General features: G+C 39.9%; 1 protein-coding gene across 1 annotated transcript; it reads right to left on the reverse strand.

The window, feature by feature from the left end:
- Positions 1 to 3,744: 3,744 nt before the first annotated feature.
- On the reverse strand, positions 3,745 to 12,146 carry FGA (fibrinogen alpha chain). The gene is made up of 6 exons (XM_057727841.1): positions 12,047 to 12,146; positions 9,694 to 9,819; positions 8,700 to 8,883; positions 7,467 to 7,612; positions 5,340 to 6,867; positions 3,745 to 4,611 (listed from the first exon to the last, which is right to left on the reverse strand). Exons 1-6 carry the CDS (start codon positions 12,098 to 12,100, stop codon positions 3,902 to 3,904), a joined length of 2,748 nt encoding a protein of 915 aa, XP_057583824.1. The 5' UTR covers positions 12,101 to 12,146; the 3' UTR covers positions 3,745 to 3,901.
- Between the last annotated feature and the right edge of the window lie 5,873 nt (positions 12,147 to 18,019).

The raw sequence follows: 18,019 nt of genomic DNA on the forward strand, positions 1-18,019 counted from the left end.
CTCATGCAGCTTAATATCAGAAAAACAAACAACGTAATCCAAAAAAATGGGCAGGAAACCTAAACAGACATTTTTCCAAGGAAGGCATGCAGATGGCCAATAGGCACATGAAAAGATGCTCAACATTGCTAATTATCAGAGAAATGCAAATCAAAATTATAATGAGGTATCACCTCACACCAGTTAGAATGGCCATTATTAAAAAGTCTACAAATAATAAATGCTGGAGAGGGTATGGAGAAAAGGGAATCCTCCTACATTGTTGGTGGAAATGTAAATTGGTGCAGCCACTGTGGAGAACAGTATGGAGGTTCCTTAAAAAGCCTAAATACAGAGCTACCATATGACCTAGCAATCCCACTTCTGGACATATATCTGGAGAAAACTCTAACTCAGAAAGATACATGCACCCCCAATGTTCATAGTAGCACTATTTGCAATAGCCAAGATGTGGAAGCCACCTAAATGTCCGTTGACAGATGAATGAATAAAGAAGATGTGATATATATATACAATGGAATATTATTCAGCCATAATGCCATTTGCAGCAACATGGATGGACCTGGAGATTCACATACTAAATGAAGCAAGTGAGGCAGAGGGAGACAAATATTATATGATATCGCTTATATGTGGAATCTAAAAAAGTGATACAAATGAATTTATTTACAAAACAGAAATAGACTCACAGACATAGAGAGCGAACTTAGGATCACCAAAGTGGCTGAGGAGGGAAAGATAAATTAGGAGTTTGGGATTAACATATACACACTACTATACATAAAATAGATAAACTACAAGGTCCTACTGTATAGCACAAGGAACTATATTCAAAGTCTTGTAATAACCTGTGATGGAAAAGAATATGAAAAGGAACACATGTATATATATATATATATATATATATATATATATATATATATATATGTATATATGTATACACACACATATATATATATTACTTTGCTATATACCTGATAGTAATACATTATGTAAATTATATGTCAATAAAAAAATAAAGAATGATAGTAAAGTGAGAGGTTGAGACTATTAAACAGTTCAGATGAGAAAAGACTAACACAAGATAGCATCAGAGCATAAAAGTGTTGTAAGAATGGCCATTTTTAGAGTACAAGATGGTTGAGAATAGATTGCATAATTGATTTAAAGGAAGAGTAGAAGGTGAGAAGGAGCCCAAGTTTTCTAGATAAGGAAGCAGGAAGGCTAGTGAGGCCTCTGACTAGGATAAGAAATAGAGAGATGCAACAGGTTTTGATGGGAAGATAATTAATCTTAGATTAACGAGAAATATCTAACAATGTATTCAAGTATGAGTTGAAAATACGGATCTGAAGGTCAGGGCTGAAGTTTATGTTAGGTTATCATTAGCCTATTGATGGTAATTGGAGCTGTAGTGACTGTCAAATCATCCAAGGAGAAAATACACTCACTTGCAGAGTGAGAAAAGATGGTGTGGCTTCCCTCAACCTCTATCCTCCCTCTCCTCCTGATTTTAATCAGGATAGTCTTGTGTCTAAGCAAACAAGCAAGGTGTCTTGGCCCCTCTGGCAGCTTGGCCTGTCTGTGTGACTTATGGGACATAGTGTATGTGCTCTGTGGAATATCCTGGAAAGTTCCTTAAAAGAGACAAGGTACTCCTTTTTCTTCTGTCTCTCCTCTTCCAGATTGCCCAGGACATAATGTTTGGGCCATGATATAAACTTGAGGATGGAAGCTATTTGTTAGGATGCTGGCTTCCTAAAGACACCGTGGGGACATATTCCTGTAGAGTTTCCTGTCTTATTTAAGCCACATGTGTCAAACCTAATGCCAACTATTAAAAATGAGTACTAATATTATTGCAATGAGAAACTCCTGCATTTAAGGAGTGGTCTGAGAAGAAATTGCCAGTTACAAAGACTGAGAAAGGTGAGACAGGAGGGTGTGGGGTACCAGAAAGCAAGAGAGAAATACAGCTTGAAGAGGTAGATAGAGGCAATGGTAGCAGATGTTCGAAACAGATCAGGCAGAAAGGGGCTTGAATGTAGGACCTTAAATTTAGAACTCCCAAGTTCCAACTGACTCTTAAGAGAGCAATTTCGAGAGAATGGTAACCAAGTGAAAGCTAAGTTAAAGCGGGCTTCTCTGTGAATGAGAGTTAGAGAGGCTGAATTAGTATTTAATTTCAGGAATAAGGGAAATAGGGCAATAGGTTAAAGATAAGATAAAGTGGAAAAAGAGATGTTTGGTGTCTTTTCTCAAGACCAAACTATATCTCCAATTATCATGATTCTGCTAATATTGGCTATTGTTTTAAATTAAGAGGTTGCCTATTCTTTGCTAATAAACTCAAAGCCTTCAAAATAAATGAGAAATGAATGGCCCTTCACAGTCAAAGTCTCTTTCATTTTGAGACCCAATCCTGTCCCTAATATTGTGGTATCTGGAAAATAAAACACGTCTACTTCCAACTCGAATTCTGTGGAGGCAGATGTGTGGGTGTAAAGCAGGTAGGCATAGAAATACTATGGCACTCTAATGTCTGAAATAAATGAAAATCCTTTTAATTGTGAAGATGTTTTTTATCCAGTTATACAAAGATTTGGAGGGAGTCACTTATTTGTATCAAGGATTTTCAACAGCACATAAGGAAATGCAAGAATACTGGGGCTTCATATGTGACTCACTTGCAAGCTCTTTTACTCACCTTTTTTTTCTATCCCAAGCACTGGCCTGAAGCCCTGGCATCTTTCCTTCTTCCTGCCCCTCCTCCCTCCTTCCTTCTTGTCCTCCCTTCCTCCCTTCCTTCCTCCCCTTTCTTTCCTTCCTAGGAGAAAGGATGCATTTACATTGGTGTAGAAACTATGCAAGTGAGGGCAATGTACTAGGATCCCAACATGCTTGGGATATTTTAATACATTTTCAAGGGTAAGTGGCAAGTTGTTCTCACTAGAAGAAAATGTGAGTTAAAAATTGGAGCCAGGAGCCAGGGTCACCAAGATCAAAGATGCATCTTAGATCAAATAAAATACTGACCAATGTAAATATGTTGGATTTATAGATATGGCATAGATCATGTTCAGTGAGATGGTTCCAAACAAATGTCTTACTTTAATAACAAGTGATACATCACAGGATATACTTTACGATTGGTGATAAAATGAAGTCAGTTGAATGCTGTGGGATTTTTATTAATGTGTAAGTTCAGTGTTTTTTGGACTACTTGTAAATAGTTAAAAGATTTAAATGCTTGTTTCCATGTATTTTTTTGAAAGAAATTGGTTAGAGTCTGGGGAAAAAATTCAACGTGCATTATGACCTTCTTTGGAAGACTTAAGAAGTAGATAGATTTCTATTTCTGTTAGGAAAGAATGCTTCTCCTGCCTTGCTGGATTTGCTTGCCAATGGAAGAGATGAATGTATTTAATAACCTGTAAATTCCTATACAGAGGCCAGCCAGTGTTCAGCTCAGTGATTTGCAACTTAAGATATTGGTTTAAAACCATTCAAGTAGGATGGGTGAAATTACTTTTTACTTTACAGCGACTCTTTGACTTTGGGTGGTGTGGGAAACGGAGATATTCTTAAAACGACACCCTTAAGTGTTGCAGAGAGGACCTTCTACCCGACTCCCTCTTCCTGATGTACCAAATATCCCTGGGTGCATTTTAACAGAAATTTTAAAACCCACAGAGCTATTTTAAAGATTAAAACTCATATAACTTTATTTTTTTAAAGCACTAATATGTCTGTTACATTTAGCTACAGTACAAAGAATAATAAAATAGCACCTGAGAATTTTTAGTAGGCTGCAAAGAATCTCCACTCTTATCTCGTCCTTATTTTTTCTTCCTCTTCACTAAACAAAGAAACGGAGTGCTCTCACTTCCACTCCTTCGGCCTATGCTGTCACGAGGGGCCGGATTTTCATGCGAACAGCCCTGAGGGAATAATCTGCACCTCTGAAAGGGACCCAGACCACTCCGTTCTCAATCTCATAGGGATTGTTGTCCCTGGGGTCATAGGAGCCCCCAGGGTAGTAGATGCCATTGAGATTGGCCGCTTGGCAGTTGTTGTACCACCAGCCTCCTCCGTAGACTTCAGCACAGTTGTCTTCCCACTTATCTGCATCCCTGTCGAAGGTGCTGAACTGCATGCCGGCGTGAGATGTGTACTCTGTCCCTTCCTCCACGGAACCCTCAATCAAAGCATCACCTGCTGTGCCCTCATAGGAGGAGACCTGCAGGGCATAGCCTTCTGCCTCAGAGCCTACCCTCAAGTGATATTCTGCGTAAGCCCCTTTCCCAGCCCAGTCTTCTAATTCAACCCGAAGGACAGAGCCTCTCAAGGTTAGTAAGTGGAGGTGTTCATTGCCTAGCCAGAATTCTCCTTCTCCCTTGTCATTTAGGCTGCCGAAACCTTTCTTGTAGTCTTGCCAGGTCCGGTTAAAATTCAGTGAACCATCCATTCTTTGCTGGATCAAAAGCCATCCTCCCAAACCGGTCTCTTGATCGCAATAAACAGAAAAAATCTTACTGGATCCTGGTAGCTTGATATTGAAAATGCCACTTTGGGCACCTGAAGGATGTGTTTGGAGGACATCATAACAGTCTAAAAAAAAAAATTAAGCTGGTTGGAAGAACTTACTGTCATTTAACTTTACAAAGTTAAATGGCCCAGATTAAACAAAAGCAGATACTGGCTTTCTTTCCCTCCCTCCCTCCCTTCCTTCTTCCCTTCCTTGCTTCTTTCCTTCCTTCCTTTTCTTTATAGAGAAAGGCTGCGCTTATGCTGGGATGGAACTTACACAAGTGAGTAGCATTTATATGTACTGTAAGGGGGATTTTTCGCAATGAATTTGGGATTTCACTTGCACATACCAATTAATGGCAATAACCGGCAAAGATATCTAAGCATCACTTACTACTGATATTGCTTGTTTTTAATCTGATCTCAATGTCAACTGAGACACACACTAAAAATATGATTAATAAATTGACAATTTCCAATGGCACACACTTTGGTAAAAGAATTTGGTTAAACAGATTTAAAATTGAGTTCCAGAGGGATTCATTCATTCATTCCTTTAATGTGTATTTATTGAGTGCTGACTTCACACTGCTGGGTGTTTGGGAATACAGAGATGAACATGATAGACAAAGTCCCTGCCCCAGTGAAACTTACAGTCTAACACACACAAAAAAACAAAAACATGTAATTTCAATAAAGCGTGATAGAGGGCTAAGAAAGAAGTAGGTGCTATTGGAAACACATTGTAGGAGTAATGAACTTAGTCTAGGGGGTCAGGGAAGGCTTCCCCAAAGGAGAAGTGTGGATACCTCTAGAAAAGCGAACTTTAGCCTGGTCTCTCTTGGTGGCATGTGCTCCTTTGAAGCCAAGGTCCTCTTCACTTTCAGCCTCATCTGTTATTTTATAGCCCTTGCTTTCAAATGTGGAGCCTCCTCTGTTGATAGTCGTGCTAGAGCTTACAAATTGTTTGCTGTGACTTGAAGTTTTACCACTGGAAGGGACCTCAGGGAGGTGAAAGCCGAGTCCCCCTACGCCTGAAATGTCAGATTCTGATCCCGTAGGATGCAACTGTCTTAAAGGGGGGAAAAATTCATCATGCTTACTAAAGAATTCATCTAGGCTACCCCTGCCAGACAAAGTATGGTGCAAGTCTAAACCTGCATCATCACAGCCAGAACCATCTTCAGAGTTTATCACTTCTTTGGTCGTTTCTGTGTGACCTTCGGCATTTGTAACAGTCTTTGTAATGGTTTTAGAGCATGAACGACGAGTGGTTATTTGACCAGAGGTGACCTTCTCACTTCCAGTCAGAAGCTCTTTCTCCCCTTTAGTAGTGACCAGTTTACCTGTGTGGGCCTCTTCCTTTGTCCCTGAACTTACACTTCCAGACACCTCTTTAAATGAGCCCCAGTCTGGGTTGGAAGGCCTGAGGTTCCCTTGCACTGAGCCATCTGGCCTAAAATTTCCAGATCCAGAACTTCCAGAACTCCAGGTGCCAGAACTTCCAGGCTCAGGGCGCCCAGAGCTCCAGGTGCCAGCACTTCCGGGCTCAGGGCGCCCAGAGCTCCAGGTGCCAGCACTTCCGGGCTCAGGGCGTCCAGAGCTCCAGGTGCCAGCACTTCCGGGCTCAGGGCGTCCAGAGCTCCAGGTGCCAGCACTTCCGGGCTCAGGGCGTCCAGAGCTCCAGGTGCCAGCACTTCCGGGCTCAGGGCGTCCAGAGCTCCAGGTGCCAGCACTTCCGGGCTCAGGGCGTCCAGAGCTCCAGGTGCCAGCACTTCCGGGCTCAGGGCGTCCAGAGCTCCAGGTGCCAGCACTTCCGGGCTCAGGGTGTCCAGAGCTCCAGGTGCCAGCACTTCCGGGCTCAGGGTGTCCAGAGCTCCAGGTGCCAGCACTTCCGGGCTCAGGGCGTCCAGGTTTCCAGGTGCCAGCACCTCCAGGTCCGTAGCTCCCAGGGTTCACATTTCCAGCACTACCGGTTCCATGTTTCCTGGGGCTTTCTGGTGTTAAGCCTGTTCCATGAGGTGTAGTGTCTCCTCTGGTGTGCCCATCTCCACCAGATGACTCTAACACCATTTTGGTCTGCTGCATTTCCAGCACTGCCTTCCACTCTGGGATAACCTCCGGAATCTGGCTCTTGTACTCTTTGGCAATCAGGCCTGGAACTTGCTTCATTTTTATCAGTGGTAAGTATTCAGTATCTCTAGCAGGAAATAAGTCTATGGCAATAACCTGTTCAAGTTGCTTCTGCTGATTTTTATAGTCCTCAAGATCTACCCTGTGGTCTAAAGCCCTACTGCATGACCCTTTGCAAGATCGGATCTTAATATCAATGTCCACCTAGAGAGAGGGGGGAAAGAGAAAGAAAAAAGGTAGCTGTAATCAATCACGTCACTGAGTTCTTAGTAGTTAATTTATTTCTTGGAAACTGGCTTCATTTCTTTGACTTGGAGACCTACCAACCAATACTTTATTTATGTGGTATCCTCAGGGGAAGAGAGGTTGGGTATTGTAAGGCTGTCCAGGATAAGCTATAGGAGCTATCTGGATTTATCCCAGACTTAGAATAGGTCAAGAACAAAGTGCTATTCCTCCGAAATTAGAGGACACACTAATGATGTGATCTTCGGTGAGACAGAGGCTGAAGACTCAGGGGCACAGTGGTGTCAGGGACAAGCAAGGGCTGGAATAAGACAAGCAAGGACTGAGAGTTTGCTTTTGAAATTTGCCATTTTACACGCCCTTGGAAATTTTACTTAATAGCACTGAGCTTTTTTCTTCATTTGTAGAGTGGGGGAGATAATACCTGCTTTGTAGGTAGATGATGGATATAACACATTGCTTTACACAGAGTAGGCATTTAATGAATGACTATTGCCTTCCTTTCCCTGCTATTCAAAAGCAAGGAAATCTGGGGTCAGAGCCACGTAGTTACTCACCGCCAGTTGTTTCATTTCTATCAGCTGATCCCTGACATTTTTCTGCAGAATGTGGATATGCTGTGCTTGTTCTATAACTTTGCGCTTCAGGATCTCAATTCTGCTTCTCAGATCTTCTGACACTTGGCCAAATGTATTATCCTTGTCTGAAATAGCAAACATGGGTATTGAAGTAGCTGCTGAGTGATTTGCTAGTAATAGCCCGCAAAAGAAGGAAATTTGCTTATAGATACTCCCCATTTTACTTCTAGAATAGTTTGCTCTCTGGACATTTAATTTGTGATTTCCAAATCTGTTAGGCATGCGATATTCGGACAATATCCTGCAGTCATCCATGGATATCAATTAAGATGTCTCATTAGTAATCCAAATAAATGCAGAAGATGAAATCTCTTTGAAATTTTAAAGGCATACTTGAGATAAAATAATCAGTTTGATCGCATTCCAATTATTTCATGATATCCTTAATCAAGGGACTTGAATACATTCTTAGATTGTCTTACTGAAAAGGTTTTCTTCCCAGCTATAGATCTGAAACTGTTCCTAAGCTTTTTTTTTACACGTCAACAGGACCATTCACTTGCCAGTTGCTCTTGCACCATTGACTTTAAACTAGTCAAGTGCCTCCCAAGATATAAAGAGTCAAGGCAAGTTTTCAGGAGCTGGGGCCTTACTAAACTTGCTGCCCATGCCCAGAGTCAGTCCAGAGTTTCCTAGTCCTAATGAGACTTAGTCCTAGGCCTACGGGAAAGAGACAACATGGCTCTATATTTTAAATTAAACAAAACAAAGCACTTCATAATAAGCGCAGGGGAGCCTGTGGGTTCCCCTCCCAGCCTCACCACATGATAGATTTGCACCTTTGGGCAAGTCCCTTGATCTCTCAGTTTCCTCCTTTGTAAGGCAGAAACAGGAATGTCTACTCAAAAGTGTGGGCTCACCTTATTTTCAGTATATACTCTTAAAAAAAAATGCACTTAAATTCGTCTTTAGTCCAAAATTCTGACTTACTTTGTGACCTTAAAACAATGCTAAACTAACCTCTCTTACATGATAAACATCACAAAAACAAGGCCCCACCTTAAAATTCAGGGATATCATAAATGTATGTGTTTCTACACGAAGTACTTTGGAATAAAATCACAGTTGTTATAAGGAGACATCGTATCGATGTCTGACTTTTGTTGTTTCAGCTGTGTGCTATGAAGCCGAAGCACTACCTGTCCCACTTACTGTTAGCGCTGGCAAAATCCCCTCTCAAAATATCCACTATGTTCCTGGTCAGTGTGTTAGAGTCCTTATTGTTCTTCTGATAATCAAAGAGTGAATTTTTTAGTTTATTTATTCTGTTTGTAAAATCTTGATTGACTTCATCAATCAACCCTTTCATCCTGCAGCCTGAAGGGCATTTGTAGTTCTGGAAATGAAGAGGAAAAGAAATACAGTGTAAAGCAATTATACTCCAATAAAGAGCTTTAAAAAAAAAGGCGTCTATCTCTCAGGAACAGACTTATGGGTGCCAAGGGGTGGGGGGTGGGGGAGGGAAGGATTGGGAGTTTCTGATCGGCAGATGCAAACTAGTATAGGTAGGATGGATAAACAATAAGGTCCTACTGTAGAGCACAGGGAACTATATTCAATATCCTGTGGTAAAGCATAAAGGAATCGCGTATGAAAAAGAATTTATTTGTGTGTCACTGAGTCACTTTGCTGTACACTGGAAATTAACACAATATTGTAAATCAACTGTACTTCAATAAAACTAAAAAAAAAATAAAATTAATAAAAGAGTCCGTCTCTCAGATCCACTATATAATTTCGAAGGTTTCTATGAGCACCCACCGCTCCCCTCCCCAATATCTTCAGATCATCTCTTGACCTAAACATAGTTTAAGAGGGCTAGTCAGAGATCATAAAGAAATTCTGGAGTGAGGGTCGACTTAACCATAAATTAGGCCCCGTGAAATCCGGAGGCTGTAATACTCAAGTTCCTAGTATTTGCCTGAACGTGCAACTAAGATCCAATCTGTGAACCCCAGCAGTGACCCAGGTCTGAGAGGTAATTTAAACAGTGCTCTCAGCACTGGGTTCCTCTCCATCTGTCTTCTTTAATTTGATATGTAAGGAGCTCTTAGATTATTTCCCACTGGACAAGGGTCAGCCTGCGTGTGCAGCCAGCAGCTCAGGGAAGGACCGTCCTGCTCCACTCCCGGTGCCCACAGCTCACCCAGTCTTCATCAGAGCAGAAGGGCCAGCCAGACTCTTTGCAGGCAGATTGAGGTTTATCCACAATTCTTGGGCCACGCACACCTCCTCCTTCAGCGATAAATTCACCTTCAGCCTTATCTGCCGCCTTAAGGATTCATAAACACACACAATAAGAGAGGTCTTTAAGCAGATGAGGAGGAGACACTGGCATGCCTGTAAATCCCAAGCAGGGGATCCAAGGGGCTCTGCAAGCTTCAGGTTTCTTATCTCTGGAATGAAAATCCTAATGTCCATTTTGTGGAGTTGTGAGATTAAAGGAGAGGAGTGTACAAATCTTAACTGTGTTCGACACTAAACAAGCATTTGATAACTGTTAGTTTTAAAGGATCCATTATAAAAGGAAAGTTGTTTGAATCAACCCACTCAGTTAAAATTTACCTTTACATTTTCATTCATGTCTGCACATAGGAAAATAATGGAAAAACTCAGAGTTCTTTCTCCTTTAACTCCTGTTTTAGAAGGAAAAAAACTACACCATCTTAGCTTCAGGTCTGTCCCTCCTTCAAGTATCTACAATAACCTTATGGGTCTATAATTTGAGCAAGTATATACCAAGGACACAAATGTGGCCAATTTAGACTCAGAAATGCTTTTTGGGTTACTCACATAATAATTTCTTTTTATTTGAAATGAAAAAAGTACATTGAGAGCAAACAAACAAACAAAAGGTCCATGACTGACAACTTTTCTTTGAACACCTTAGAATTAGAAACATAGATTTTTAAAAAAATTTCTATTGTGATCAAGTGAAATAGGATATATAAATACTATTCCAAGATGTTATATCCTAAGAAATCAATGCTGGTTTTAGGTTTTAGCTATTTTTATTTTGTCCCACCAATTTACAAGGAATTTTATGACTATCTTAATGCCAGTAGTTTATTCTTATAATTAGTTAACACTTTCTGTCTCATTCAAAAAATATCCCAATAATAGTAATATTAATTCAAGCAATCAAGAACAATTTATTTAAAGGAACAAGTGCAATCTTTTTGTCTAAGGAATAAAATTATAATTCAAACACACTTTGGAATAAAATGGCACAACAATAAAAACAGGCAAAAATTAAATGTTTATGCCAATAAGGGAGAAATAAATGCAACATGCATTATGTAAAATATAACTTTAGCAAATGATGTTGGTCTTATTTCCCATAAAAATGTTTACTTATTATTTACTATAAGGGAGAACATTACGTTGGAAACACTCTTTAGTTTCTTCTGCTCTGGTATTAGGGTTTATGAGCAATTAAGGGAGAGAAATAAACCAGAATAATTCACAGCCTGGAAGTGACTGAGTTTTTGGAACATGTTTATCATGTTTTTATAAGATTGACCTTGAAAAATCTTGCTGAATGATGTTTCTCTTCTTTCTCATAGGTCTCTGGAGTCAAACTTTAGGGATTGTGGCAATATTTATAATTATCGTAAAAGAATACAATTGCTTCCAAAAACATATTGCCGTATCAATTAATCTCTTCTGATTTTGCTCTGTAATATGTGTGCAAAGATAACTAATTTGCTTTCTATTTGTCTTAAAGAAACATGAAGACAACCTTTCAGAAAAGCTACATTAAACCACTGTTCTGCTTATTATGGGCAAATAGCAATAAATGAATAGTTAGGCTAAGAATTCTTATCATAAGAATGTTTTGTTCTATTAACTAGCAATCCTAAGGTTTTACAACAACAAAGATGGTAAAGATTTCTTCTCTTTGAAAAAATCCAGTGTAAGACCAAGCTATGGGTGTCGAAGATTCCCCAGTGAAATTATATTTATTTATTTGCTTACTTATGTACTTATTGGCTGCATTGGGTCTTCGTTGCTGCAAACAGGCTTTCTCTAGTTGCGGCAAGCGGGGCCTACTCTTCATTGTGGTGGGTGGGCTCCTCATTGCTGTCGCTTCTTTTGTGGTGGAGCATGGGCTCTAGGCCCATGGGCTTCAGTAGTTGCAGCACACAGGCTCAGTAGTTGTGGCGCACGGGCTTAGGTGCTCCGCGGCATGTGGGATCTTCCTGGAGCAGGGATCGAACCCGTGGCCCCTGCATTGGCAGGCAGATTCTCAACCACAGCACCACCTAGGAAGTTCCCCCCGGTGAAATTATATACTATGGTCCACCTAAGTCTCCCTCTTAGGGTCATATTACCCTGTATTCTTGAGGTGTCAAGTCCATCTTGGTACTTGCCTCCACTGGCTACAGCTTATAAAGCTAATAGTGTGTGAGGATGTCCACATGGCTGACTCAGACCTGCAAGCTCTTTGTGGAATAAACACTAGAGAGAAAGAGAAGAGGAAATAAAGAAGGCCATACCTGAACTCCGCCCACCACACTCAGGACCAGGCAGACCACCCTCACGGACAACATCTCTGCCGTGGGTGGGGCTGGCTCTAGAGGAACACGCCAGCTGAAAGAAAGGAGGACTGCCTCCACACCTAGTTCCCGTCCCATTTAAATCTGCAGGAGGTCTGATTAATCATTAGCTCTGTCCCCTTGGGACAGTCAACATGCACCCTGCATCCCTTGCTCCTTCTGTAAGGTTGGTGTCCCAGAAGTTCTTGCTCAATTCCCCAAGTTTGTTTGCTTCTGATAAGCTGTTGCAAAGGTAGCTCACATCCCACATTCCAGTAACAGGGTGACTCTGGGAATGCAAAGGGGGACATGGAGGACCTATCTCTACTCGAGTACTTGAAAGAACATAGATGGTGGTGGAGGCAGGCTAGCTATAGCCCACCGAGAGGCACAGATTTGACAACTGAGATTTCACTTTATGCAGGAATTTTGGTTGGTTGATCAGACTTTTGACCGACTGTGGTGATGAGCTGACCCTGAAAGTCATTGATAAGCTTACCGTGGATAGGTTACTTTCCTCTTTCCAGAATGGTTAAAACAACAGCCCCTGGAGCCAAACATCCTAGGGTCACAATCCCAGCTACACCATTTCACAGCTCTGCTTTTGGACAGATTACTTTACCTCTGAATACCTCAGATTCCTCATTTTTAAAATGGGGATAGTGTTCACCTACTACACAGGTTTTTATGAAGAATAAATGAGTTAATCCTTGTAAAGCCCTCAGATTGCCACAGAGTAAGTACTCAATAAGTGTTAACAATTATTGGAGAACATAAACTGCCATGAAAATACTCTTTCCAGTTTCTGTACCTTTGGACATGCTAATTTATTTTCCCTGCTCTTCATCTCCGTATCAAATTGTCTTGTCTAAGAGTTGCCAGATTCAGCAAGTAAAAAACCAGGATGCCCAGTTAAATTTGAATGTCAGATAAACAGCAAATATATTTTAGTATATGTCCCATGCAATATTCCGACGTATTCATACTAAAAATGTGTTATCTGAAATGCATATTTAGCTGGGCATCCTGTGATATGTCTGCCAATCCTACCTTGTCTCAAATGCTGCTTCCTGTGCGAAGCCAAGCCTAATCACAGTACAACAGCCAACATTTACTGAGTGTTTACTATGTGTTGAGCACTTTGTTGGACACTTTACATGGTACCCAATTTCATGCCTCCAATTAAAAGCAATCTCTTGTTCTTTCATACTTCCTCAGACCATGTACCACTCATGACATTTAGTACTGCAGGAACATTGTCCATCTCTTCCACTAGATCATAAACTTGAGAACTGACATATTTTAATGGTGTTTATATTCTCCCCCAAATGTGTGGGGCTTCACTGAGCAAGAAAGCACGACTGGGTTCCACTGTTGTGAAACTGAGCCCTGTTTCTTCAGGCTCTGCAGGCATGTGAAGCTTGCTGTAAATGGGGGAGAGTCCTGGTACCCGGCAGCATCGTCCTACACTGCTTGCTCCATAGAATTTTCCTTGTATGTTCAAGCTCACCTCTGATGTGGCTTTCTTGGATTTCTTCGGAGCTCAGAGAGAACCCTAGAGCTTTATCCAGGTTCTGAGGGCAACGATTCCATGGAAAGCTGGGTTACATTTGTCTACAGTGGTTGAACTAGCAAAATGCCAGGAATGTATAGGATCCGAGACTGACTTCCCCAGATGTTTTCCTCTGCCTACAGGAAGTGCCTTTCTTGGGGGTGAACAAAGTATACGGAAGAAGTCCCCAGACAGTAATCTGGTGAGCTTCAGGTGACTTGGTTGGACATAATCTGGTTGAAAGTAAGTTAACAGAAACCAGTTTGAATGAATGCCAGCACTCTGGTGCCATGTCTGGGCATTTCCAAGGTACTACCTGGGGCACCATCCTTGCTGTTCCATGGCTCCTTCAAGTATCCGCACGTCTCACCCCCTTACTTCATCCAGGGCTCTGCTCAGATAGCACCTCTTCGGAAATGCTTCCTATGATCTCCCTACCTAAAGGGCAGCCACCCTCACATGCTATTCTTTTAACCTGAGTTGGTGTTCATTCATTTTACTTTATCACTACTGGACAATACATATGGGAAAAGTTATTTGTTTATCTTATGTCTCTTCCACACTGTTTCCTGAAGCAGAGGCACACTGACTAGTACAATGCCAGGCATAGAATAAGTACTAGTAAGTATTTATTGGAGGGATGGAAGGCTGTCCCAGTGGTAGCACAGTGTGGTGGGAGGACAGTGCGCTTTGCAGAGAGAGAGACCCGCATCCTAGCTGAGTGACATGGACAAACAAATTTCTCTGAACCGGCTTACTTGAGTGTAAGGCAGAGATGACAATATTTATCCTGCAGCGTTGTTGTGAGGATTACGTAAAATGTGAGGCTATGTAACATGTTTGATATACACATTACAAGCCCCAGTGGTTCCTGGAATATTCCAACGCCCCTAAATAGAAAGTTTCTCTGCTATCTCCCTAGTGCTATAATTCCCTAATCAGGCACCTTTGGGGGCCCTCTTTGGACCTGGCACTGCAGGAATGAGCACCAGGCTGGGCTCTTTAGCTCGCAAACAAGCCTTATTATCAGCTATGGAGAAGTAGGTTTTGTTTAGACAGAAAGCCACGCAGGTGAATAGGCAACAAATAATACAAGGACTATCTTTTTTTTTTTAATTGAGATATAGTTGATGAACAACAGTATATAAGTTTCAGGTATACAGTATAGTGATTAACAATTTTTAAAGATTATAGTTCCTTTAGAATTATTATAAAATATTGGCTATATTTCTGTGTTGTGCAATATATAGCAGTATCATTTTTTTAAAAGCATGTGACAATAAGGATATCTTTACAAGTGTGAAAATGGGAAAATATTGAGAAATTTTCAGTTTCTTAAACCAAAACCTCTGGGTATTGCATTTTTCCCACAGATGACTATATTCTATTTTCCTTAGCTCTAATGAGAAGAATGTTTCATTCATTTATCCTTTGAAATTAATATAATTTCCCACAAATTATAAGTATTTAAATTCAGGGATTCACATATTTGCTACGTCATAACATCCGGCAGGACTGAAATAGTTTTTATTTGTATAATGTATAATGTATGTAAAAAGACTAGAAATTCTATAGCTGTAATTGTTTCACTTTTAAACTGTATCTACACATCAAAACTTATACATGAGAGTAATTATATATAGCCTGTCATCTAAATGTTTGCCATTGTGTAAATATAACTTTGAAGTACAAACAAAACAAAATAAAATAAAACAACTCTCAGCTTTCTTTTGAATGGGGTATTTGTCCTTCCCAGGGCGTCCTAGGAAAGTAAGAGAACATCCCTTTCTTTACCAATTTATTTTAAATGGATTGAATTACGAGGACAGTTCACTTACTTATTCATTTGTTTGAATATAACAAACATTTATTGTATGTCTACTGTTAGTCTCCTGAATGCTGTGTTCTTGAGATAGAAAGGCAAATAACGTATAGTCTTGTACATCCAAGTTGCTTACAGTTGGGGAGCAAATAAATACACGTGCAGCTAAGAAGTTAAACTATATAAAACTGCCATTTTTGTAGGTCAAAATGATGAAAGTCTACAATTTCACATGGTTTAATCTGTTATAAAACAATGGAAGAAATTTCATGCGGTAAGTTCAAAGTACTTTTAGAACACAGAGAAAAGGCTGAAATAGCGTTTCTGCATTGTTTTCTGTCATATTGTGTGTAAAATGTTCCTTAAAATAGCAGATTTAATTCAGGTCTAAAAATGAAAGATGCTTTTGAAAACACACTAATTGTGTCTTTCAGCATAAAAATCTGAATGAATCTGTAAACTTATTATTCTCCTAATAACAAGAAGATAATGGGACTTTGACAGGAAATATTTTGTTAAAATAATATTAAGTGCATGACTGGAAAATACCAAAATTAATTTCTAAATTTTGAAATGCCTGAATTACAAAAATATAGGAGGTTCTGGCACTTATACTACTCTTGCAGGGCCTCTGCCTCAAGTTTCAACATTGACCGATCTCTAAAGGATTTACTGGAAAACACTGGCAAGGCTCCATAGCTTTGTGTATCTTATTTTCTCTCCTTGTCTCCTGCATTTCAAGAATATTGCAAAAGTTTGTTTGTAATCAATCTGCTTACTGTGAAAGATGAATGGGATAGTTTGGTGGTCTATCTGAGAGTAACTAATGGACTTTTACTTTCAGAACTCATCAATACCCTGACTGCAGACGGTTTTCCTGGAAGTTATAGCTATAGAAAGAAGACGGGAATTTCTTAAATACACAGAAATATTTCTGAACTGCACTTATGAAAGTGAGGAAGGAATAAAAGTTTTCTTGATCGTTCCTGATTCTGTCACACTGTATTTCTCTTTATTTTTTTAAATAAATTTATTTATGTATTTATATATTTATTTATTGACTGTGTTGGGTTTTGGTTGCTGCGCACAGGCTTCTCATTGCCGTGGCTTCTCTTGTTGCGGACCACGGGCTCTAGGCGCATGGGCTTCAATAGTTGTGGCACATGGGCTCAGTAGTTGTGGCTTGCAGGCTCCAGAGCACAGGCTCAGTAGTTGTGGCGCATGGGCTCAGTTGCTCCATGGCATGTGGTATCTTCCCACCAGGGATCAAACCCGTGTCCCCTGCATTGGCAGGTGGATTCTTAACCACTGTGCCACCAGGGAAGTCCCTGTATTTCTCTTTAATCTCTTTATTCAGGAAAGAATTCTACTTTATTTCTTATAATTAAACTGTTCCAAGATTAGTAGCCATTTAATTGAATACTTTCTTTTAGCATTTTTGGAATTAAATTCTGTGATGTTCCAATAATAGAATAATCATTCTCTTTATGAATGACTTTCATGGTCTTTTACTTAAGCATCTTTAATCAGGTTTCCACTTAGTCTGGGGGGGGGGGTGGGGTGTGTGTGAGAGAGAGAGAAAGAGAGTGCGCAAGGTGAAGGTGAGGTCCCTGAGTTTTTGCCACTGATTTATTTCCTTTGGTTTTTAACTGCATTATCAATTAAGTAATTAATTTCTCAAGATAAAGCAATTTTACTTATACTGTGCTTTGCTAAATTTTACCAGATTTATCAATTTTTTTGTTGAATGTGTATTAAAGTATAAATGCTTTTTTTGAAAAGTAAAACCATTATGCAGACAAATAATCAAGTGATGTAGTAATATCAACAACAGGAATTTGTTCTGCCATCATACAGCTTAAAGCCATTTAATTTGTCACACTGCTGACTTCACTGTGGTTCTTCTATTAAAGATAAGCAAACATGATCTATCACTTGGTGTTTATTTAATAGCGATGTATTGAGATCTGGGGAAATAGTATCTGTAAGGTATTTAGACTTTCCAAGCAAGGAAGTACATGAAAATTATGGGGTAAATTAATTACTAAGATCCATTTAATTCTCTGTGATTCTTCTTGAAACCTATTTGTAATGGACCATTCTATAGTAAAACCATGGCAATTTTTTTAAGAACTTTTATTGAGATACAGTTAACATACAATAAACTGCATATATTTAGAGTGTACAATTTGGTATCTCAATCTCCCAATTCATTCCCCCCCAACCCTCCCCGCTTTCCCCACTCATTGTAAACCAAGGCAATTTGAAAAAGGCATTTGGGTAAAATTTTGCTTAGATAAAATCCAACAAAAAATTATTGAGCATAACAGCACAGAAACCCAAACTGAGGGGCATTTTACACAATCTTAACCAGTCTCCCAGAATATATTTCTCTAAACAGTCAAGTTCATGAACACCAGGGAAAGACTAAGAAACTGTTACCAAAGCTGACTAAGGAGATATGACAACTACATGTAGTGTATCCTTGTTGGCATCGTGGAACAGAATAAAGACATTAGTGTAAAAAACTGACGAGATCTGAATAAAGCATGGAAGTTAT

The sequence above is a fragment of the Hippopotamus amphibius genome, chromosome 3 (assembly GCF_030028045.1).
Source record: "Hippopotamus amphibius kiboko isolate mHipAmp2 chromosome 3, mHipAmp2.hap2, whole genome shotgun sequence".
NCBI classification, from domain to species: Eukaryota; Metazoa; Chordata; class Mammalia; order Artiodactyla; family Hippopotamidae; genus Hippopotamus; species Hippopotamus amphibius.